At 41.8% G+C, this 23,912-nt stretch overlaps 1 protein-coding gene, 10 non-coding genes and 1 pseudogene across 12 annotated transcripts in view; 2 read left to right on the forward strand and 10 right to left on the reverse strand.

The window, feature by feature from the left end:
• Positions 1-1,763: 1,763 nt before the first annotated feature.
• On the reverse strand, positions 1,764-1,845 carry trnal-uag (transfer RNA leucine (anticodon UAG)). Its single transcript has one exon. It is a non-coding gene; the product is annotated as a tRNA-Leu (tRNA).
• Positions 1,846-2,432: 587 nt separating this feature from the next.
• trnae-cuc (transfer RNA glutamic acid (anticodon CUC)) lies at positions 2,433-2,504 on the reverse strand. Its single transcript has one exon. It is a non-coding gene; the product is annotated as a tRNA-Glu (tRNA).
• A 475-nt stretch (positions 2,505-2,979) lies between these two features.
• Positions 2,980-3,061, reverse strand: trnal-aag (transfer RNA leucine (anticodon AAG)). Its single transcript has one exon. It is a non-coding gene; the product is annotated as a tRNA-Leu (tRNA).
• Positions 3,062-4,923: 1,862 nt separating this feature from the next.
• Positions 4,924-5,005, reverse strand: trnal-uag (transfer RNA leucine (anticodon UAG)). The gene has a single exon. It is a non-coding gene; the product is annotated as a tRNA-Leu (tRNA).
• Positions 5,006-5,601: 596 nt separating this feature from the next.
• Positions 5,602-5,673, reverse strand: trnae-cuc (transfer RNA glutamic acid (anticodon CUC)). Its single transcript has one exon. It is a non-coding gene; the product is annotated as a tRNA-Glu (tRNA).
• Positions 5,674-6,148: 475 nt separating this feature from the next.
• On the reverse strand, positions 6,149-6,230 carry trnal-aag (transfer RNA leucine (anticodon AAG)). The gene has a single exon. It is a non-coding gene; the product is annotated as a tRNA-Leu (tRNA).
• A 1,862-nt stretch (positions 6,231-8,092) lies between these two features.
• Positions 8,093-8,174, reverse strand: trnal-uag (transfer RNA leucine (anticodon UAG)). Its single transcript has one exon. It is a non-coding gene; the product is annotated as a tRNA-Leu (tRNA).
• A 596-nt stretch (positions 8,175-8,770) lies between these two features.
• Positions 8,771-8,842, reverse strand: trnae-cuc (transfer RNA glutamic acid (anticodon CUC)). The gene has a single exon. It is a non-coding gene; the product is annotated as a tRNA-Glu (tRNA).
• A 475-nt stretch (positions 8,843-9,317) lies between these two features.
• Positions 9,318-9,399, reverse strand: trnal-aag (transfer RNA leucine (anticodon AAG)). The gene has a single exon. It is a non-coding gene; the product is annotated as a tRNA-Leu (tRNA).
• Positions 9,400-11,261: 1,862 nt separating this feature from the next.
• Positions 11,262-11,343, reverse strand: trnal-uag (transfer RNA leucine (anticodon UAG)). The gene has a single exon. It is a non-coding gene; the product is annotated as a tRNA-Leu (tRNA).
• A 4,143-nt stretch (positions 11,344-15,486) lies between these two features.
• LOC146390625 (tripartite motif-containing protein 16-like) lies at positions 15,487-17,558 on the forward strand (annotated as a pseudogene).
• Positions 17,559-21,867: 4,309 nt separating this feature from the next.
• Positions 21,868-23,912, forward strand: part of hdac8 (histone deacetylase 8) — a 54,047-nt gene continuing 52,002 nt past the window's right edge. For both annotated transcript variants that reach the window (XM_084923623.1, XM_084923622.1), the window contains exons 1-3: positions 21,868-22,102; positions 22,200-22,252; positions 23,267-23,397. In XM_084923623.1, coding sequence (XP_084779749.1) covers positions 21,986-22,102; positions 22,200-22,252; positions 23,267-23,397 — 301 coding nt within the window. In that variant the 5' untranslated portion in view covers positions 21,868-21,985. The remainder of the gene's footprint in view (positions 22,103-22,199; positions 22,253-23,266; positions 23,398-23,912) is intronic.

The raw sequence follows: 23,912 nt of genomic DNA on the forward strand, positions 1-23,912 counted from the left end.
TTTAGAAAAACATGTTTAATACTTGCCTGAATGTTTTTGGATACAATAGCATCTGCCTGCCCTGGTTAAACTCTTATTGCAGCAATAGGATTTCAACCCACATGTGTGAGGAGCCTGGAGTCTTAACCCAGATCCTTAGACCACACAATCTAACACCTTACAATGCGGTGGACTTGAAGCACACTTGAGTAGCCACTAACCAGTCAGTGTTGACACTGTGAATAAAAATATATGAAACATCTGCACATTGTAAATGACTTTTGCAAAAGAATTTCTTTTATTCATGTATTAATCACATTATTATAAAAACAAACAATATCCTGCTCACTCTTCTGTTAATCTTCTTCTCCACTGATGCCTTACAAAAGCCGAAGCTATTGTTGCCTATCTGTACTTCAACATCATTAGTGAAAGGTCAAAATCACTGACCATGAGAGACGTGAGACCGTCTCTGGAAGGCTCTGATTCTTCTATTGAAGTTGGACTTGAAGTGGATTGGACTTAAGAGTTTTATTTCTTGAACATCTGTAAATTGTATTCAACAGATATTAACTGAAATGGAACTGGGGCTAGTACGTAGTCTCATGTAACACAAACTTGTGTTACATTTGTACCACAAGGTAACCAAGTAAGTTATTACAAAGATATTCCTATTTACAACGATGGGCTAGGGAAAGGTAGAAATGAGAGTATTTAAAAAGAAGTATCAAAAGTTAACCCTGTATTCCTGAGAATTCTTTTAGAATGTTTCGAATTCACACGAGCTATTTTAGGATTTTTGAGAGTTCTATTAGAATGTTCCAGATTCCTGAGCGTTCTTAGACTGTTCCAGATTCCTGAGAATCCTTTTAGGATGTTCCAAATTCCTCCAAATAATTCTCAATGACACATTGCAACACCAAGTTTTATTATAGTCACACATTGCAATAGAGTTTTCTGGTTAATTGACCAAGTCTGGTGGCATTACCTCCAAAGCTTATAGAAGTTTCTGCTAACAGCAGCTACATTGTCAGGAACAGCACCTACCAACAGATATCCTCAACAGCTCACCTCACTATCATAACCGAGCAATATTATTGTCAAATGTTGATGTTATTCACCTACAAAAACTCCTGGCTGTCCGTTGCTGTCATGGGGTGCGGAGGGTTAAATAGCAGCACACATCTGAAAATAGCTTAACATACTCATGGTTCCTGTGTGGTTGTATAATACCTTGGTGCCACTGGATTTTAGCATGTCTCTCACACTCATACTGGTAACAGATGGTATCTCAGGAAGTTGGAGGGAAGCATTCACACACAAAGGACCCAGAGTGGGGGGAGGAGTCTTTTGTCTCCTTCTCCACTGTAAGAGGTAGCAAGGGAGTGTGAAACTTTCTTTGGGGGTGGGGGTACCAAAGGTGTGAAAACAGCTGTGTACTGCCTTTAGTTCCTGTAAGAGGTATGTAACTGAAGGCCATGCTAGACTCAGTTAGGGACTCTGCCCATCGTCTGCCCCGCGATGATGCATTCCTTCACCAAGCTTGGTTTCTCTTCTTGTTATTATTAAAGAATGTTAGCTACCACTCACCGCTTGTCTGCAGGCTTTATTGAATGGAAAACTTGCACAACACTTAACATCACCCTGGTTTGGAAGAATTGCTCTTGATGAGATTCCTGCTTGATTGTACTTGACAGACATTCTGTAACAGATTTGATTTCCACTGCAGCCCTTACAATTTATTGGTAGGGGATGGAAGAAACACGAAAAGAACCTGAAGACTATGGCAGCAGTGGGATTCGAACCCACGCCCCCGAAGAGACTGGAGCCTAAATCCAGCACCTTAGACCGCTCGGTCATGCTACCATTGCGAGTGAGGACCTCATCGCAAAAATCTAGATAGTAAAACTTGAAAAAGTGCAGCACAAAATAGAAGCCCAGAACATTCAGTGATGCTCTTACTGTTGTAGAAAAACATGTTTAATACTTTTTGGACACAAAAACATCTGCCTGTCCTGGTTAAAACCTGTTCATCAACCCTGATTAACAATGGGCTCTTGGCTCAGTTTCATCATTGTCGATATGCAACTTGTCATCAGCACTGATCAACAGGCAGGATCACCATTCACAGAGAGTCAAGGAACGGTTGCAATCACAGATGGCAAAAGACGTACCCTTAATGCACCCTCCCTTGTTTCAAAGATGCTCATTTGATTTTCACATAAACAGCCACCTTGACTCCCCGCTCAAACTAGCAGGCCTGCTTGTGTACATCCTCATCACTGAAAACTGTACAGTCCTGATCTGAACCGTTACCTGTTTTATGCCATGTGCTTAGCCGGAGGTGTGTTGCCTTACCTGATATTTGCCTTCAGCCAACAACTTTGCCCCGTTTAATCCATCGTGGGATTAACACAAAGAACACACGGGCTTGTAGGCACATCAAAGACACATTCCCATACCGGGAGTTGAACCCGGGTCGCCTGGGTGAGAACCAGGAATCCTAACCGCTAGACCATATGGGACTGGTTTCGTAACGCGCCACTGTCATGCTCGTGCTCCTGAGTGAGAACCAGTTATTCTAACCGCTAGAGGATATGGGACTGCTCCACTGTCATGAAATCAAGGATACTCTTGTCACTCTGCAGCCTTGGTGAGACCAACATAGCAGCACCTTAATCAATTCTCCAGCGGTTACAGGTTCTGCTCAAAAGCACATTACAAGGGAGTGGACTGGACTTGAAGCACACTTGAGTGGCATGCGGGAAAGTCCACTAACCAGTCAGTGATGAGAGCATGAACAAAAAGATATGAAAAACATGCAAGTTGTAAATGACTTTACAGCACCTGCCTAATGTGGCTTTTGGAAGAATTGCTCCTGATGACTTTCCTGCATGTTTGGACTTGACAGACATTCTATAACAGATTTGATTTCCACTGCAGCCCTTACAATTTATTGGTAAGGCATGGAAGAAACAAAACTTTGCCGCTAGAACACTATGGTAGCAGTGGGATTCGAACCCACGCCTCCGAAGAGACTGGAGCCTTAATCCAGCACCTTAGACCGCTCGGTCATGCTACCATTGCGAGTGAGGACCTCATCGCAAATATCTAGATAGTAAAACTTGAAAAAGTGCAGCACAAAATAGAAGCCCAGAACATTCAGTGATGCTGTTGCTGTTTTAGAAAAACATGTTTAATACTTGCTTGAATGTTTTTGGATACAATAGCATCTGCCTGCCCTGGTTAAACTCTTATTGCAGCAATAGGATTTCAACCCACATGTGTGAGGAGCCTGGAGTCTTAACCCAGATCCTTAGACCACACAATCTAACACCTTACAATGCGGTGGACTTGAAGCACACTTGAGTAGCCACTAACCAGTCAGTGTTGACACTGTGAATAAAAATATATGAAACATCTGCACATTGTAAATGACTTTTGCAAAAGAATTTCTTTTATTCATGTATTAATCACATCATTATAAAAACAAACAATATCCTGCTCACTCTTCTGTTAATCTTCTTCTCCACTGATGCCTTACAAAAGCCGAAGCTATTGTTGCCTATCTGTACTTCAACATCAGTAGTGAAAGGTCAAAATCACTGACCATGAGAGACGTGAGACCGTCTCTGGAAGACTCTGATTCTTCTATTGAAGTTGGACTTGAAGTGGATTGGACTTAAGAGTTTTATTTCTTGAACATCTGTAAATTGTATTCAACAGATATTAACTGAAATGGAACTGGGGCTAGTACGTAGTCTCATGTAACACAAACTTGTGTTACATTTGTACCACAAGGTAACCAAGTAAGTTATTACAAAGATATTCCTATTTACAACGATGGGCTAGGGAAAGGTAGAAATGAGAGTATTTAAAAAGAAGTATCAAAAGTTAACCCTGTATTCCTGAGAATTCTTTTAGAATGTTTCGAATTCACACGAGCTATTTTAGGATTTTTGAGAGTTCTATTAGAATGTTCCAGATTCCTGAGCGTTCTTAGACTGTTCCAGATTCCTGAGAATCCTTTTAGGATGTTCCAAATTCCTCCAAATAATTCTCAATGACACATTGCAACACCAAGTTTTATTATAGTCACACATTGCAATAGAGTTTTCTGGTTAATTGACCAAGTCTGGTGGCATTACCTCCAAAGCTTATAGAAGTTTCTGCTAACAGCAGCTACATTGTCAGGAACAGCACCTACCAACAGATATCCTCAACAGCTCACCTCACTATCATAACCGAGCAATATTATTGTCAAATGTTGATGTTATTCACCTACAAAAACTCCTGGCTGTCCGTTGCTGTCATGGGGTGCGGAGGGTTAAATAGCAGCACACATCTGAAAATAGCTTAACATACTCATGGTTCCTGTGTGGTTGTATAATACCTTGGTGCCACTGGATTTTAGCATGTCTCTCACACTCATACTGGTAACAGATGGTATCTCAGGAAGTTGGAGGGAAGCATTCACACACAAAGGACCCAGAGTGGGGGGAGGAGTCTTTTGTCTCCTTCTCCACTGTAAGAGGTAGCAAGGGAGTGTGAAACTTTCTTTGGGGGTGGGGGTACCAAAGGTGTGAAAACAGCTGTGTACTGCCTTTAGTTCCTGTAAGAGGTATGTAACTGAAGGCCATGCTAGACTCAGTTAGGGACTCTGCCCATCGTCTGCCCCGCGATGATGCATTCCTTCACCAAGCTTGGTTTCTCTTCTTGTTATTATTAAAGAATGTTAGCTACCACTCACCGCTTGTCTGCAGGCTTTATTGAATGGAAAACTTGCACAACACTTAACATCACCCTGGTTTGGAAGAATTGCTCTTGATGAGATTCCTGCTTGATTGTACTTGACAGACATTCTGTAACAGATTTGATTTCCACTGCAGCCCTTACAATTTATTGGTAGGGGATGGAAGAAACACGAAAAGAACCTGAAGACTATGGCAGCAGTGGGATTCGAACCCACGCCCCCGAAGAGACTGGAGCCTAAATCCAGCACCTTAGACCGCTCGGTCATGCTACCATTGCGAGTGAGGACCTCATCGCAAAAATCTAGATAGTAAAACTTGAAAAAGTGCAGCACAAAATAGAAGCCCAGAACATTCAGTGATGCTCTTACTGTTGTAGAAAAACATGTTTAATACTTTTTGGACACAAAAACATCTGCCTGTCCTGGTTAAAACCTGTTCATCAACCCTGATTAACAATGGGCTCTTGGCTCAGTTTCATCATTGTCGATATGCAACTTGTCATCAGCACTGATCAACAGGCAGGATCACCATTCACAGAGAGTCAAGGAACGGCTGCAATCACAGCATTGTAAGATGGCAAAAGACGTACCCTTAATGCACCCTCCCTTGTTTCAAAGATGCTCATTTGATTTTCACATAAACAGCCACCTTGACTCCCCGCTCAAACTAGCAGGCCTGCTTGTGTACATCCTCATCACTGAAAACTGTACAGTCCTGATCTGAACCGTTACCTGTTTTATGCCATGTGCTTAGCCGGAGGTGTGTTGCCTTACCTGATATTTGCCTTCAGCCAACAACTTTGCCCCGTTTAATCCATCGTGGGATTAACACAAAGAACACACGGGCTTGTAGGCACATCAAAGACACATTCCCATACCGGGAGTTGAACCCGGGACGCCTGGGTGAGAACCAGGAATCCTAACCGCTAGACCATATGGGACTGGTTTCGTAACGCGCCACTGTCGTGCTCGTGCTCCTGAGTGAGAACCAGTTATTCTAACCGCTAGAGGATATGGGACTGCTCCACTGTCATGAAATCAAGTATACTCTTGTCACTCTGCAGCCTTGGTGAGACCAACATAGCAGCACCTTAATCAATTCTCCAGCGGTTACAGGTTCTGCTCAAAAGCACATTACAAGGGAGTGGACTGGACTTGAAGCACACTTGAGTGGCATGCGGGAAAGTCCACTAACCAGTCAGTGATGAGAGCATGAACAAAAAGATATGAAAAACATGCAAGTTGTAAATGACTTTACAGCACCTGCCTAATGTGGCTTTTGGAAGAATTGCTCCTGATGACTTTCCTGCATGTTTGGACTTGACAGACATTCTATAACAGATTTGATTTCCACTGCAGCCCTTACAATTTATTGGTAAGGCATGGAAGAAACAAAACTTTGCCGCTAGAACACTATGGCAGCAGTGGGATTCGAACCCACGCCTCCGAAGAGACTGGAGCCTTAATCCAGCACCTTAGACCGCTCGGTCATGCTACCATTGCGAGTAGGGACCTCGTCGCAAATATCTAGATAGTAAAACTCGAAAAAGTGCAGCACAAAATAGAAGCCCAGAACATTCAGTGATGCTCTTGCTGTTTTAGAAAAACATGTTTAATACTTGCCTGAATGTTTTTGGATACAATAGCATCTGCCTGCCCTGGTTAAACTCTTATTGCAGCAATAGGATTTCAACCCACATGTGTGAGGAGCCTGGAGTCTTAACCCAGATCCTTAGACCACACAATCTAACACCTTACAATGCGGTGGACTTGAAGCACACTTGAGTAGCCACTAACCAGTCAGTGTTGACACTGTGAATAAAAATATATGAAACATCTGCACATTGTAAATGACTTTTGCAAAAGAATTTCTTTTATTCATGTATTAATCACATCATTATAAAAACAAACAATATCCTGCTCACTCTTCTGTTAATCTTCTTCTCCACTGATGCCTTACAAAAGCCGAAGCTATTGTTGCCTATCTGTACTTCAACATCATTAGTGAAAGGTCAAAATCACTGACCATGAGAGACGTGAGACCGTCTCTGGAAGGCTCTGATTCTTCTATTGAAGTTGGACTTGAAGTGGATTGGACTTAAGAGTTTTATTTCTTGAACATCTGTAAATTGTATTCAACAGATATTAACTGAAATGGAACTGGGGCTAGAACGTAGTCTCATGTAACACAAACTTGTGTTACATTTGTACCACAAGGTAACCAAGTAAGTTATTACAAAGATATTCCTATTTACAACGATGGGCTAGGGAAAGGTAGAAATGAGAGTATTTAAAAAGAAGTATCAAAAGTTAACCCTGTATTCCTGAGAATTCTTTTAGAATGTTTCGAATTCACAAGAGCTATTTTAGGATTTTTGAGAGTTCTATTAGAATGTTCCAGATTCCTGAGCGTTCTTAGACTGTTCCAGATTCCTGAGAATCCTTTTAGGATGTTCCAAATTCCTCCAAATAATTCTCAATGACACATTGCAACACCAAGTTTTATTATAGTCACACATTGCAATAGAGTTTTCTGGGTAATTGACCAAGTCTGGTGGCATTACCTCCAAAGCTTATAGAAGTTTCTGCTAACAGCAGCTACATTGTCAGGAACAGCACCTACCAACAGATATCCTCAACAGCTCACCTCACTATCATAACCGAGCAATATTATTGTCAAATGTTGATGTTATTCACCTACAAAAACTCCTGGCTGTCCGTTGCTGTCATGGGGTGCGGAGGGTTAAATAGCAGCACACATCTGAAAATAGCTTAACATACTCATGGTTCCTGTGTGGTTGTATAATACCTTGGTGCCACTGGATTTTAGCATGTCTCTCACACTCATACTGGTAACAGATGGTATCTCAGGAAGTTGGAGGGAAGCATTCACACACAAAGGACCCAGAGTGGGGGGAGGAGTCTTTTGTCTCCTTCTCCACTGTAAGAGGTAGCAAGGGAGTGTGAAACTTTCTTTGGGGGTGGGGGTACCAAAGGTGTGAAAACAGCTGTGTACTGCCTTTAGTTCCTGTAAGAGGTATGTAACTGAAGGCCATGCTAGACTCAGTTAGGGACTCTGCCCATCGTCTGCCCCGCGATGATGCATTCCTTCACCAAGCTTGGTTTCTCTTCTTGTTATTATTAAAGAATGTTAGCTACCACTCACCGCTTGTCTGCAGGCTTTATTGAATGGAAAACTTGCACAACACTTAACATCACCCTGGTTTGGAAGAATTGCTCTTGATGAGATTCCTGCTTGATTGTACTTGACAGACATTCTGTAACAGATTTGATTCCCACTGCAGCCCTTACAATTTATTGGTAGGGCATGGAAGAAACACGAAAAGAACCTGAAGACTATGGCAGCAGTGGGATTCGAACCCACGCCCCCGAAGAGACTGGAGCCTAAATCCAGCACCTTAGACCGCTCGGTCATGCTACCATTGCGAGTGAGGACCTCATCGCAAAAATCTAGACAGTAAAACTTGAAAAAGTGCAGCACAAAATAGAAGCCCAGAACATTCAGTGATGCTCTTACTGTTGTAGAAAAACATGTTTAATACTTTTTGGACACAAAAACATCTGCCTGTCCTGGTTAAAACCTGTTCATCAACCCTGATTAACAATGGGCTCTTGGCTCAGTTTCATCATTGTCGATATGCAACTTGTCATCAGCACTGATCAACAGGCAGGATCACCATTCACAGAGAGTCAAGGAACGGCTGCAATCACAGCATTGTAAGATGGCAAAAGACGTACCCTTAATGCACCCTCCCTTGTTTCAAAGATGCTCATTTGATTTTCACATAAACAGCCACCTTGACTCCCCGCTCAAACTAGCAGGCCTGCTTGTGTACATCCTCATCACTGAAAACTGTACAGTCCTGATCTGAACCGTTACCTGTTTTATGCCATGTGCTTAGCCAGAGGTGTGTTGCCTTAACTGATGTTTGCCTTCAGCCAACAACTTTGCCCCATTTAATCCATTGTGTGATTAACACAAAGAACACACGGGCTTGTAGGCACATCAAAGACACGTTCCCATACCGGGAGTTGAACCCGGGTCGCCTGGGTGAGAACCAGGAATCCTAACCGCTAGACCATATGGGACTGGTTTCGTAACGCGCCACTGTCGTGCTCGTGCTCCTGAGTGAGAACCAGTTATTCTAACCGCTAGAGGATATGGGACTGCTCCACTGTCATGAAATCAAGGATACTCTTGTCACTCTGCAGCCTTGGTGAGACCAACATAGCAGCACCTTAATCAATTCTCCAGCGGTTACAGGTTCTGCTCAAAAGCACATTACAAGGGAGTGGACTGGACTTGAAGCACACTTGAGTGGCATGCGGGAAAGTCCACTAACCAGTCAGTGATGAGAGCATGAACAAAAAGATATGAAAAACATGCAAGTTGTAAATGACTTTACAGCACCTGCCTAATGTGGCTTTTGGAAGAATTGCTCCTGATGACTTTCCTGCATGTTTGGACTTGACAGACATTCTATAACAGATTTGATTTCCACTGCAGCCCTTACAATTTATTGGTAAGGCATGGAAGAAACAAAACTTTGCCGCTAGAACACTATGGCAGCAGTGGGATTCGAACCCACGCCTCCGAAGAGACTGGAGCCTTAATCCAGCACCTTAGACCGCTCGGTCATGCTACCATTGCGAGTAGGGACCTCGTCGCAAATATCTAGATAGTAAAACTTGAAAAAGTGCAGCACAAAATAGAAGCCCAGAACATTCAGTGATGCTCTTGCTGTTTTAGAAAAACATGTTTAATACTTGCCTGAATGTTTTTGGATACAATAGCATCTGCCTGCCCTGGTTAAACTCTTATTGCAGCAATAGGATTTCAACCCACATGTGTGAGGAGCCTGGAGTCTTAACCCAGATCCTTAGACCACACAATCTAACACCTTACAATGCGGTGGACTTGAAGCACACTTGAGTAGCCACTAACCAGTCAGTGTTGACACTGTGAATAAAAATATATGAAACATCTGCACATTGTAAATGACTTTTGCAAAAGAATTTCTTTTATTCATGTATTAATCACATTATTATAAAAACAAACAATATCCTGCTCACTCTTCTGTTAATCTTCTTCTCCACTGATGCCTTACAAAAGCCGAAGCTATTGTTGCCTATCTGTACTTCAACATCATTAGTGAAAGGTCAAAATCACTGACCATGAGAGACGTGAGACCGTCTCTGGAAGGCTCTGATTCTTCTATTGAAGTTGGACTTGAAGTGGATTGGACTTAAGAGTTTTATTTCTTGAACATCTGTAAATTGTATTCAACAGATATTAACTGAAATGGAACTGGGGCTAGAACGTAGTCTCATGTAACACAAACTTGTGTTACATTTGTACCACAAGGTAACCAAGTAAGTTATTACAAAGATATTCCTATTTACAACGATGGGCTAGGGAAAGGTAGAAATGAGAGTATTTAAAAAGAAGTATCAAAAGTTAACCCTGTATTCCTGAGAATTCTTTTAGAATGTTTCGAATTCACACGAGCTATTTTAGGATTTTTGAGAGTTCTATTAGAATGTTCCAGATTCCTGAGCGTTCTTAGACTGTTCCAGATTCCTGAGAATCCTTTTAGGATGTTCCAAATTCCTCCAAATAATTCTCAATGACACATTGCAACACCAAGTTTTATTATAGTCACACATTGCAATAGAGTTTTCTGGGTAATTGACCAAGTCTGGTGGCATTACCTCCAAAGCTTATAGAAGTTTCTGCTAACAGCAGCTACATTGTCAGGAACAGCACCTACCAACAGATATCCTCAACAGCTCACCTCACTATCATAACCGAGCAATATTATTGTCAAATGTTGATGTTATTCACCTACAAAAACTCCTGGCTGTCCGTTGCTGTCATGGGGTGCGCAGGGTTAAATAGCAGCACACATCTGAAAATAGCTTAACATACTCATGGTTCCTGTGTGGTTGTATAATACCTTGGTGCCACTGGATTTTAGCATGTCTCTCACACTCATACTGGTAACAGATGGTATCTCAGGAAGTTGGAGGGAAGCATTCACACACAAAGGACCCAGAGTGGGGGGAGGAGTCTTTTGTCTCCTTCTCCACTGTAAGAGGTAGCAAGGGAGTGTGAAACTTTCTTTGGGGGTGGGGGTACCAAAGGTGTGAAAACAGCTGTGTACTGCCTTTAGTTCCTGTAAGAGGTATGTAACTGAAGGCCATGCTAGACTCAGTTAGGGACTCTGCCCATCGTCTGCCCCGCGATGATGCATTCCTTCACCAAGCTTGGTTTCTCTTCTTGTTATTATTAAAGAATGTTAGCTACCACTCACCGCTTGTCTGCAGGCTTTATTGAATGGAAAACTTGCACAACACTTAACATCACCCTGGTTTGGAAGAATTGCTCTTGATGAGATTCCTGCTTGATTGTACTTGACAGACATTCTGTAACAGATTTGATTTCCACTGCAGCCCTTACAATTTATTGGTAGGCGATGGAAGAAACACGAAAAGAACCTGAAGACTATGGCAGCAGTGGGATTCGAACCCACGCCCCTGAAGAGACTGGAGCCTAAATCCAGCACCTTAGACCGCTCGGTCATGCTACCATTGCGAGTGAGGACCTCATCGCAAAAATCTAGATAGTAAAACTTGAAAAAGTGCAGCACAAAATAGAAGCCCAGAACATTCAGTGATGCTCTTACTGTTGTAGAAAAACATGTTTAATACTTTTTGGACACAAAAACATCTGCCTGTCCTGGTTAAAACCTGTTCATCAACCCTGATTAACAATGGACTCTTGGCTCAGTTTCATCATTGTCGATATGCAACTTGTCATAAGCACTGATCAACAGGCAGGATCACCATTCACAGAGAGTCAAGGAACGGCTGCAATCACAGCATTGTAAGATGGCAAAAGACGTACCCTTAATGCACCCTCCCTTGTTTCAAAGATGCTCATTTGATTTTCACATAAACAGCCACCTTGACTCCCCGCTCAAACTAGCAGGCCTGCTTGTGTACATCCTCATCACTGAAAACTGTACAGTCCTGATCTGAACCGTTATGCCATGTGCTTAGCCAGAGGTGTGTTGCCTTACCTTATATTTGCCTTCAGCCAACAACTTTGCCCCATTTAATCCATCGTGGGATTAACACAAAGAACACACTGGCTTGTAGGCACATCAAAGACACGTTCCCATGCCGGGAGTACCAGGAATCCTAACCGCTAGACCATATGGGACTGGTTTCGTAACGCGCCACTGTTGTGCTCGTGCTCCTGAGTGAGAACCAGTTATTCTAACCGCTAGAGGATATGGGACTGCTCCACTGTCATGAAATCAAGGATACTCTTGTCACTCTGCAGCCTTGGTGAGACCAACATAGCAGCACCTTAATCAATTCTCCAGCGGTTACAGGTTCTGCTCAAAAGCACATTACAAGGGAGTGGACTGGACTTGAAGCACACTTGAGTGGCATGCGGGAAAGTCCACTAACCAGTCAGTGATGAGAGCATGAACAAAAAGATGTGAAAAACATGCAAGTTGTAACTGACTTTACAGCACCTGCCTAATGTGGTTTGGAAGAATTGCTCCTGATGACTTTCCTGCATGTTTGGACTTGACAGACATTCTATAAAAGATTTGATTTCCACTGCAGCCCTTACAATTTATTGGTAAGGCATGGAAGAAACAAAACTTTGCCGCTAGAACACTATGGCAGCAGTGGGATTCGAACTCGCGCGTCCAAAGAGACTGGAGCCTTAAACCAGCACCTTAGACCGCTCGGTCATGCTACCATTGCGAGCAAAGACCTCATCGCAAAAATCTAGATAGTAAAACTTGAAAAAGTGCAGCACAAAATAGAAGCCCAGAACATTCAGTGATGCTCTTGCTGTTTTAGAAAAACATGTTTAATACTTGCCTGAATGTTTTTGGATACAATAGCATCTGCCTGCCCTGGTTAAACTCTTATTGCAGCAATAGGATTTCAACCCACATGTGTGAGGAGCCTGGAGTCTTAACCCAGATCCTTAGACCACACAATCTAACACCTTACAATGCGGTGGACTTGAAGCACACTTGAGTAGCCACTAACCAGTCAGTGTTGACACTGTGAATAAAAATATATGAAACATCTGCACATTGTAAATGACTTTTGCAAAAGAATTTCTTTTATTCATGTATTAATCACATTATTATAAAAACAAACAATATCCTGCTCACTCTTCTGTTAATCTTCTTCTCCACTGATGCCTTACAAAAGCCGAAGCTATTGTTGCCTATCTGTACTTCAACATCATTAGTGAAAGGTCAAAATCACTGACCATGAGAGACGTGAGACCGTCTCTGGAAGGCTCTGATTCTTCTATTGAAGTTGGACTTGAAGTGGATTGGACTTAAGAGTTTTATTTCTTGAACATCTGTAAATTGTATTCAACAGATATTAACTGAAATGGAACTGGGGCTAGAACGTAGTCTCATGTAACACAAACTTGTGTTACATTTGTACCACAAGGTAACCAAGTAAGTTATTACAAAGATATTCCTATTTACAACGATGGGCTAGGGAAAGGTAGAAATGAGAGTATTTAAAAAGAAGTATCAAAAGTTAACCCTGTACTCCTGAGAATTCATTTAGAATCATTCACAAGAGCTATTTTAGGATTTTTGAGAGTTCTATTAGAATGTTCCAGATTCCTGAGCATTCTTAGGCTGTTCCAGATTCCTGTCTGTGTTATCTGTGTTACAACCCTACAATGGAGCTGAAGGCCTCTCAGCAGGGTACTAGGAGGTGTTAGGTTCAGGGAATTTACGCAAATTCGCGCAGGGTTAGTAAATGTAGTAGTAGGGACAGCAGGAAAAAAAGGCTCAGTAATTCTAGTGCTAGCACCCCGCTGAGATTTTCACAGGCCTTCAGCTCCACTGTTCTCCTGCTTTTGTTGTGCAAAACACCCTCCCCCAACCAGGAGAGATTTGTGTATGTGTAGGAGTGGCATTGCTTGACTACAGCACAGTGCTGTGCATAAAAGCAGACCGACCAGGAGGGAGAATCATTTCTTCTTCGCATTTCTGAGAACGCACATCAGGATGGCCTCCGTATCACTGCCACGCAGGAAGAACCTATCCGCGCAACAGGCTTGGGCCTTGCTTCAGGAAATGGACGAAGCAGATTCTGATGGAGGAGAGGTTTCATTTGTCCAGCAGGTCACTGATACCTCCTCAGAAGAATCTGAAAAGGAGACGGAAGAACCCAACATGCCTCCTCGGAAGAGGCCCCGTGGTACTGGGAAGCCCTGTCTGAGCCAGACGGCAAAAGAAGGCACTGCGTGGGTAGAGGAGGACAATGGAATGCCCAGTGCAGGAGCAAATCGCTCGTGCTTCACTGCGCAAGCTGGACCCACAGAGTCTGCTAAGGTTTGTCATTGCCATATTACATATGATATTTATATAAACCCATTTAGAGTGAGGTTCATGTAAATTTACCATTCTCTATTTGTTTATCTTCCAACAGCGTAAAATTACAAGTGTGCTCCAAAGCTTCCTTTGCCTGTTAGATGTGGGAATGCTGCACACCATCAGAGAGTGTACGGTACATCAAGCCCGCAGAACAGAGCCGGACTGGAATTTGTCAGTTCATGAACTGATGGCATTCATTTCAATTCTGTTTGTAAGAGCAATCATGTGTCCCGTTGGTGCCATTGTGGATTGCTGGTCAGAAAGATTTCTGGTGCCAGTAATCAAAGAGACAATGCCCCGAGATAGATTCATTTCAATTATGCCATGTGCTTAGCCGGAGGTGTGTTGCCTTACCTGATGTTTGCCTTCAGCCAACAACTTTGCCCCATTTAATCCATCGTGGGATTAACACAAAGAACACATTGGCTTGTAGGCACATTAAATATACGTTCCTATACCGGGAGTTGAAACCGGGCCGCCTGGGTGAGAACCAGGAATACTAACCGCTAGACCATATGGGACTGGTTTGTTAGTGCGCCACTGTCGTGCTCGTGCTCCTGAGTGAGAACCAGTTATTCTAACCGCTAGACCATATGGGACTGGTTTGTTAGTGCGCCACTGTCGTGCTCGTGCTCCTGGGTGAGAACCAGGCATTCTAGCCGCTAGACCATATGGGACTGCTCCACTGTCATGAAATCAAGGATACTCTTGTCACTCTGCAGCCTTGGTGAGACCAACATAGCAGCACCTTAATCAATTCTCCAGCGGTTACAGGTTCTGCTCAAAAGCACATTACAAGGGAGTGGACTGGACTTGAAGCACACTTGAGTGGCATGCGGGAAAATCCACTAACCAGTCAGTGATGAGACCATGAACAAAAAGACATGAAAAACATGCAAGTTGCAAATTACTTTACAGCACCTGCCTAATGTGGTTTGGAAGAATTGCTCCTGATGACTTTCCTGCATGTTTGGACTTGACAGACATTCTATAACAGATTTGATTTCCACTGCAGCCCTTACAATTTATTGGTAAGGCATGGAAGAAACAAAACTTTGCCGCTAGAACACTATGGCAGCAGTGGGATTCGATCCCACGCCTCCGAAGAGACTGGAGCCTTAATCCAGCACCTTAGACCTTGTCGATATGCAACTTGTCATAACCACTGATCAAAAGGCAGGATCACCATTCACAGAGAGTCAAGAAACGGTTCCAATCACAACATTGTAAGATGGCAAAAGACGTACCCTTAATGCACCCTCCCTTGTTTCAAAGATGCTCATTTGATTTTCACATAAACAACCACCTTGACTCTACTGAATCCATCTATTTTGGGAACCAGTAGTCTGAGATATTGATGATATGGTACTGTAATGTCTTTAGATGAGATGAAGTCTGATTATTGAAGACTTTGTATGTAAAGAGAATAATTTTTCAGTGAGCCAATTAAGAGAAGTCAGGATTGGAGAATTGGCCATCTTTCCTTTAGTCTGTACCGTTATTACTGCAAATAAATCTGACCAACATAAATAGAAAACAAAAATCAACATAGAAAAATACAGCAATACTCAACTAAAGCCCACATGAGGAAAAAAGCCTCCTGGGAGGGGTCACTTTGTCCAGACTCTTGGTTTCCCAAAACAAAGCGTAACCTGATACACTCCATTTCTCCTCTCACAGTGAAACGGTTTTTCAATTACCTTGACATACAAAAACACTCCAAGGACAGACAATGAATCACGAAAAACTCTGCTGTTCAGTCTTTCTGGATCTACTGAAGGGTCCAGTGACTATTTCTTGTGGACACATCTACTGTATGAGCTGTATTAAAGTCCACTGGAATAAAGAGGATCCAAAAGGAATCTACAGCTGTCCTCAGTGCAGAAAAATCTTCATACCGAGGCCTGCTCTTGTGAACAACAGCATGTTAGCAGAGTTAGTAGAGGACTTGAAGATACCTGCAATCCAACCTGCTTCAGCTGATCTCTGCTATGCTGGACCTGAAGATGTTTCCTGTGATGTCTGCACTGGAAAGAAGCTGAAAGCAGTGAAGTCCTGTCTGGTATGTTTGGTTTCTTACTGTGAGCAACACCTCCAGCCTCACTATGACTCCTCTGCCTTTGACAAACACAAGCTGGTCAAACCATCGAACAGGCTGAAAGGGAACATCTGTTCAACTCATAATGAGATGATGAAGATGTTCTGCCGTACTGATCAAAAATGTATCTGCTATCTCTGCTGTGTGAATGAACATAAACGCCACAACACAATTGAAATGCAAAAAGAATTTGAGGTAATTTTGCAAAATGTTCACCGGAGAATTCAGACCAAAGAAGGAGAAGTGAACGTGCTTGGGAAGGAAATCGAGGAAATTCTGCAATCTTCTGATAGCGCTGAGAAGGACATTGAGACCATCATCAATGAGCTGCTGAGTTTCATTAAAGAAAAAGGCTCAAATCTAAAGCAGCAGCTCAATTTCCAGCAGAAAACTGAAGAGAGGCGAGTCAATAAGCTTCAGAATAAATTGAAGCAGGAGATCACTGAGCTGAAGAGGAAAGAAGAGGAGCTAAAGCAGCTTTCATACACATAGGACCACATTGAATTTTTACGTAGTTACTCCCAAATGCCCAAACTCACTGATTCTATTGACTCACCAAGCTTCAGAATTTGTCCAGTTAAATACCTTGACGATCTTGAAAGAGCAGTGTCAGAAGCCAAAGATAAACTCAAAATGTTTCTAAGTGAGGAATGGAGTAAACTCACTCTTAGAGTAAGATCACCAGATGTTTTACTGCCACAAGCACAACCTAAGACCAGAGATGAGTTTTTAAAATATTCATGTCAACTGACAATGGACCCAGATACAGTGCACCGAAAACTCTTTCTATCAAATCAGAACAGAACCGTATCAGACAGTGCTCCATCTCCATGTAAGAACTCCAGTCTTAAAAAAAGAGACAGGTTTACCATTGAACAGCAGGTCCTGAGTAAAGAGAGTCTGATTGGACCTTGTTACTGGGAAGTGGAATGGAAAGGGGAAGGGGTTTCAGTAGCCGTTTCCTATAAGAATGAAATAAGACTGGATCAAAGTGAGTTTGGAAGCAACAATACGTCTTTGGCATTAGAGTGTTACAACAAAAGCTACAAACTCAAACATAACAACATTACAAATCCCATCTCAGGCCCGCTGTCCTCCAAAGTAGGAGTGTACGTGGATCCCAGAGGAGGTATTCTGTCCTTCTACAGTGTCTGTGACTCCATGACCCTCCTCTATAGAGTCCAGACCACATTCACTGCACCACTTTATGCTGGACTGTTGGAGTTATTGGACTGACACCACTGCTACATTTAATGAGCTGAAGTAGACTGTGCTTATTACCAAATATAACACCATGAAAGAAAAAAAAAATCTGTTTTGTTTGCCTATTTTTCTGCTCACTGGTCAAGGGCTAGTCAAACCATCTTACAGTAAAAAAGTTTTTAGGTAGGTAGCTTGTTGTTCTTTCTCCTTGGCAGCATGGAAAAAACATGAAATATTGACAGTAATGTAATATATTTCCTCCTGTACTTATGAAAATGTATGAATATAAAAATACAGCATGTGGCTTTATATAGTTGGAATTTATATTGTTTCTGCAATGTTAATCTTAGAAAAAGGTATCTGGTTTGCATCTTACCCAGGCAAACTACCATCCTAAACATTACTCACAAACATTGTCACATGTTAAGGCTTAGATCAACAATGAAGTCAATAAATCAAACAAATAGTAAAAGACAAGAAGAAATACATAGAAATTAGACAGACTGACAAAGAAATTAGTCTAACTTCTTTAAGATTGTTCGTTTTTAATGTAAATGACCCCTGTCAGAGTGTAATGACCTAATAGTTGTGCGAATTTAGAATTTTAAGTGACTGTCCTATTCTGCTCTGGGGAACAGGGCAGTGGCGACGTGATAGCAACTTCCTGAACTCAGTTGGTTACTCATATGATTACTAATGTCTTTTCCTGTCATCTACTTAATCACTTACTGAATAAATACTGTATATATATATAGAAAAATACAAAAACATAAACACTTTGCTAACTATGTAAAGAAATCGAAATAATAAAGCTGACTAATTATGAATAATACATAGAGTACTATATTTATCGTGTGTTCACTTCATGAATTTGGTGACTGCTGCTGTAGAAAAAGCTCCAAAAGACCACGGATTTTGGCAGGACTCAGAGGGCAAAGTTACACAACAGATCATAAGTAAGTGTGTTTATTTTTTAACAAAAGGAAAGGGGTATGTAGAGCCAGGATCAGGGCAGTCATAACATGTTTAACAAGCAAATAGGGATTGTCTGTAAAGAAGGAGGGGAAAAAAAAATTAGTCAGAACAGGAATGGCAGGGAGAACATAAATTTTGAGACGAGATCCAGGGAGTTGGTCAGTGGTCACCGATCAATGATCAGTGGTCACTGATTAAAACTCTTTGATCTGTGGTTGTTGATCAATGGTCATGACAATTTGAATATTAACAAGAAACTGACCTCACAGCCCATTGTTCACCAGTGGTGCTAGTTTCAGTCATTGTGCAAAGGTACTGTTTATAAAGTTGGGGAAACCTGCAGTCAGATGAGACTGAAAAAATCACATGGATGATTGACGAAATGTTTCTCGTACTGAAAATGCTACGTCTAGATGAACAGAATCAACTTTTAGGGAGGATATCACATCATTTTTTTCACAGTGCCCCCATGCTCTTTTATTCTGTATACAGCCCATTTTTCCCTCTCCCATGCATGTAATCCGTCTAACCTAAGGAATGTTTAGTCCTCATTGGTTATAGACAATATCACTCAAATAGGAGGAGGTCAAGCTGTTTAATACAACTTATTAAAATAAACTCAAAATAAATAATAGAAAGAATGAAAGAAAGACTCGTAGTCTCAAAGTCTCAAGGTGGGAAGTAAAACTTGCTAAAATAAACACAATAAACACAGCAAACCACCATAGCATCAAATGAAAATTAAATTCATTAAATAAATCATAAATTATTAATTAATGAAAATTAATAACGAAATACTTCCATTGGATGACTCTCACTCATGGAAACATTTTTCCAAGCCCAGTTCGAGCCCCGGCTTGGACAGTCTCGGGCGTTGTGTCCTTGGGCAAGACACTTCACCCGTTGCCTACTGGTGGTGGTCAGAGGGCCCGGTGGCGCCAGTGTCTGGCAGCCTCGCCTCTGTCAGTGCGCCCCAGGGTGGCTGTGGCTACAATGTAGCTTGCCATCACCAGTGTGTGAATGTGTGCATGGATGCCTGAATGTGTAAAGCGCTTTGGGGTCCTTAGGGACAAGTAAAGCGCTATACAAATACAGGCCATTTACCATTATTTCTCAACTGAGAGGAGGTGACCTTCTGAAATCCCATGATTTCCTTAAACACAGTGTAACCCAGTACATATCACCTTCTCCTCTCACAGTGATAATGTTTGGCATGCATTTTGCAGACAAAAATTGACACCAAGGCTACAAAATGGATCAAGAGAAACTCTGCAAATCAAATCCCAGCAGAAAAATGAAGGGTGTCGAGTTATAATGCTTCAGAAGAAGCTGGAGTAGGAGATCTCTGAGCTGAAGAAGACGGACAAGGAGCTAAAGCAGCTCTCGCACAGAGAGGACAACACGGAATTTCTACTCAGCTACTCCCTGCTTTTCAAACTCAACAATTATACAGACTCTCCAAACTTCAAAATGTGTCCAGTTAAACACTCTGAAAATCTGAAAACAGCAGCGCTAGAAGACATCTATAAGTTGGAATTTTGACTTAATAACTTTAAATTATGGGTAGTTATGGGGTAAGGGGGATAGGGGTTAGGCTTTTATAGCTTTTATAGCTATTAGTGATGGGTCGTTCGCGAACGAAATGGCTCTTAGAGCCGGCTCTTTGACGTGAACGACGCGAGCCGGCTCCTTATCGCGAGCCGTCACGTGGTTTTTTCTTTTTCTTTCTCTCAGCCTCTCTCTCGCACTTTTTTTCCGCTTCACTCTGCACGCCAGCCTTGTGCTTTACGCTGGGCAGAGGGGGGAGGGGTGGTAGTTACACTCAGTAGCACAGGAACAGAGCCAGAGGAAGAGAGAGAGAGAGATAGCCAGGGACAACAACGGCACATTAGAAAGGTATAGTAATTATCCACAACTATTTTCGGTTGCAGATGATAAAGGATTCAGAAAGTTTATTCATGCAGGCCCATATGACAGAGAATATGCATCTTCTTTTTGTTTTCATATTTTAATTTATATTTAATTGTGTTGTGGTTTGCAGTGTTTTGTGTTGTTTCACTTTAAATTTGTAAAAGGAAAAAGCTGAAAATTTAAATAGTTAAAAGTTGAAATGTGAATAGTTGATTTTTGTATTATATGATTTATTTATTACATTTTATGTGGAGTGAATAAATAAAAGTATATTTACGGTGGCCCCTAGAGACAAAGCACATACAAAATTCAAATCACGTACGAACTCTGAAGCACGTACAAACTCCAAAACACGTAAAAACTCCAAAACACGTACAAACTCCGAAGCACATAAACACTCAGAAGCACATAAAAACTCAGAAGCACATAAAAACTCAAAACACGTACAAAAGACAACAGAAGCGCTCCAGGATGCTAGGGCGCAGTGTTGAGCTTTTGTTACCTAGTGGCTACACAAGCCAGCAAGTACCAACGACCGGATTTGGTGTGTGGTAGTAACAGGTAAATGAACCTTTTTTTTTTTTTTTAATTATTTGAATATATATGAGTGCCTGTGTATAAATACACAAACAATACACACATGCTTTCAATTGTGTAATTTAAGTGATCTAGTAGCTCTGCTTTGGAAGTTCAGTTCATGCTAGAAATGTGTTTTGGAGTTTGTACGTGTTTTGTCTCTAGGGGCCACCGCATATATTTATATATAAACATATATAAATAAAACCACTTTTTTTTTACGTTAGTAATTCCTTTTGTGCATAATTTTATATTATTGTTAATAATAAATTAATTAAAGCAACAAAACAACCCGAAGAGCCGGTTCGGGGCCGAAAGAGCCGGCTCTTTTTAGTGAGCCGAACCGAAAGAGCCGGATCTCTAAAAAGAGCCGGAAATCCCATCACTAATAGCTATGATAAAACAAACAAACAATGCATATATCTTAGGGTGATGTCACAATGGAGAACACTGCCCCCCTTAGTTAACTACACGTTTATTGGAGTTTAACCAGGTTCTATTTCAGTTTACAGCCCTGTTTCCCCCTCTCCTACTGAAGGTTGTTTGATGAAATACATGTCTGGGTTGGTGGAAGGACAAAGTTAGGGTGAACACGCATTATATTCAGCAGACTAGTCTGTTTTGACGAGTTTATCGGTTGGCTATCAATGCAGCGGTTGAAGAGTCCGTGAAAAGACTACAAGGAATCCCAGAATGCACCTCACGTGCGTCCGCTGAAATGGAGACAAAGTGTCCTCGCGCGGAACTTTAGACGAGTTCTTAAAATCTTCTATCTCTCGTTACAGAATTATCGAATTGACTTTTTTTCATCGAAATAAAATAGTATTAAGACATAATATAAAACACAAAGTTATAATTTTCAAAACCTGCATGTCTGTTAATCTCACGGTTGAAGCCAGCTTTACCGGGTGGGTAACACGGAATGTTGACAGTGTGACGCCAGACTCGGGCAGTAGAAGCCGCTCTCTGTGTTCAGAATTTGCCTTATATTTCAGCTCCATCTAAACATTTGGATTTCAGACAACCTAAATGAGTTTCAGAGGTGACAGCGATGATGACGACAGCTGCAGTAAACGAAGAGTCGCGTATGTTTACGGTCCGGAGTACATCCAGACCTGCGACACTTTATCCAAAGTGCCAAACCGGGTGAGTTGAACTGAATGAGAGGCGTTACAGAGCTAGTTAGGTAGCAGCCTTTTCCTAATCTGGAAAACGATATCCTTGTCTTTACCTCTGTTACCAGGCGAGTATGGTCCACTCACTGATAGAAGCCTATGGACTGCTTCAACACATGAGGTGAGCTGCTGGTGTTTGCACCGAGAGAGAACACAGTTGGTATTGTTTTTGTCAGTGAGCAGGAGATGATGTACAAAAGACACACTGTGGAAGATGAAGGTGGGTGGATCAATCCAAATATCAATAGTATCGATACCAAAGCTAGTATTTATATCGGATCTATATAAACATTTGCGTTATTGCACAGGAGTAGTGGGAGAGGATCAGCGATTAATAACTAATGATTAAAGCTGCAGAGTGCTGTATAAACACACTGAGAGTGAAAACAGGTGAGTAAAGAAGAAACATTTAGTCTGTCAGGAGAAGCCCCAATCACCCTTGGCCTATTGCAGCATAACTAAAGCAGGATTCAGGGAATTATTAAGAAGTTGGTCAAAACTGGGAACACTGTCCAAAATGATGCCAAAATTCCTGACTTGCTCACTGTGAGAAAGGGATGATAACAAAAACCTCCTGAGACAAAAGTTTTACTATTGCTCGGCTGGTAGGTGGCAGAGATGGTGACAGTCTGCTAGCAACAAAATAAATCACTAGGAGGTTTCTGGTGCAGCATCTTCTTTCACCCAGCGAGAGCCAACAACCTCCCTAGTAACCACTGGTTGTGTCACGTCTACTATGGTGGACAGCCCTAGAAACAATGTGCGTGTGAAGTACAAATAAAACTTGTGTTCTTTCATTTCTAATCATTTACAAATGATGTTACCAGTTTAGCTCAGTGCATTAAGTGGGCGACCACATGCCGTACAGCTAAGAGTGGCTAGTCCGAGTTCGAGTCCAACCCGTGGCCTGCCTGTTTTACCCCTTCTCTGTCTGCTCCTGCTTTCCTGTCCACTGTGTCTATCAAATAAAGCTGAAAAATCCCCCAAATTCCACTTTTTCAGGTACACACTCGGGTAATTATATAAAGTTTCTCTTTTTACCTTGATAACTGTTATTTTTAACTCAATTTCTTATGTCTGTTTGTCACTGCAGTGTCTCTGCTGTTAAATCACTCTTTCTCTCTACTCTCTCCAGCATTGTCAAACCCCACGTGGCCACTATAGAAGAAATGGCCAAATTCCACACTGATTCCTACCTGGAGCATCTCCACAAGATCAGCCAGGACGGAGACAACGATGACCCCCAGTCGGCTGACTACGGCCTGGGTGAGCAAAACACATTGCTACCTTTTTATTATTTAATCTTTAATGTGTTAAACGCACACACTTTTAGTGCAGTATGGTGTCATTGGGTTTCTGGTTTAAAGCACAGCTGCCTTTTCTCCTGTATGACTAAAGTGATGAAGGGGTTAATTGATCATTACCTGCAATATTAAAACAGCTGTAGTACAAAAATGGAAATAAAGGGGTTAAAATGATTTCATCAGTAGATGGCAATGTAACACTGCACTTAATAACACTGACAGCGATCATAAATGTTCTCCTCAAATAACATTTTTTTCTTTTGTTTGAGACACAAGTGCTTAAATAAAATCTAAGGGTATGTTTGTTGATCTTGTCCCACTCCTAGGATCCCACTGTTGTTTGTTGTTCTTGGAGGGGTTGTATGTTAGTCCATCCTTTTCCGAAGTTTACATTTCTAACTTTAGACTAAGCTTCAAGTTCACTCTGCTTGTTTTTGTTCCATGACATTCCCTTATCCTTTATCTTTCTCTCACCCT

This window comes from Perissodus microlepis, chromosome 3 (genome assembly GCF_051167445.1).
Source record: "Perissodus microlepis isolate ML-2025 ecotype Zambia chromosome 3, ASM5116744v1, whole genome shotgun sequence".
In the NCBI taxonomy this organism is placed as follows: Eukaryota; Metazoa; Chordata; class Actinopteri; order Cichliformes; family Cichlidae; genus Perissodus; species Perissodus microlepis.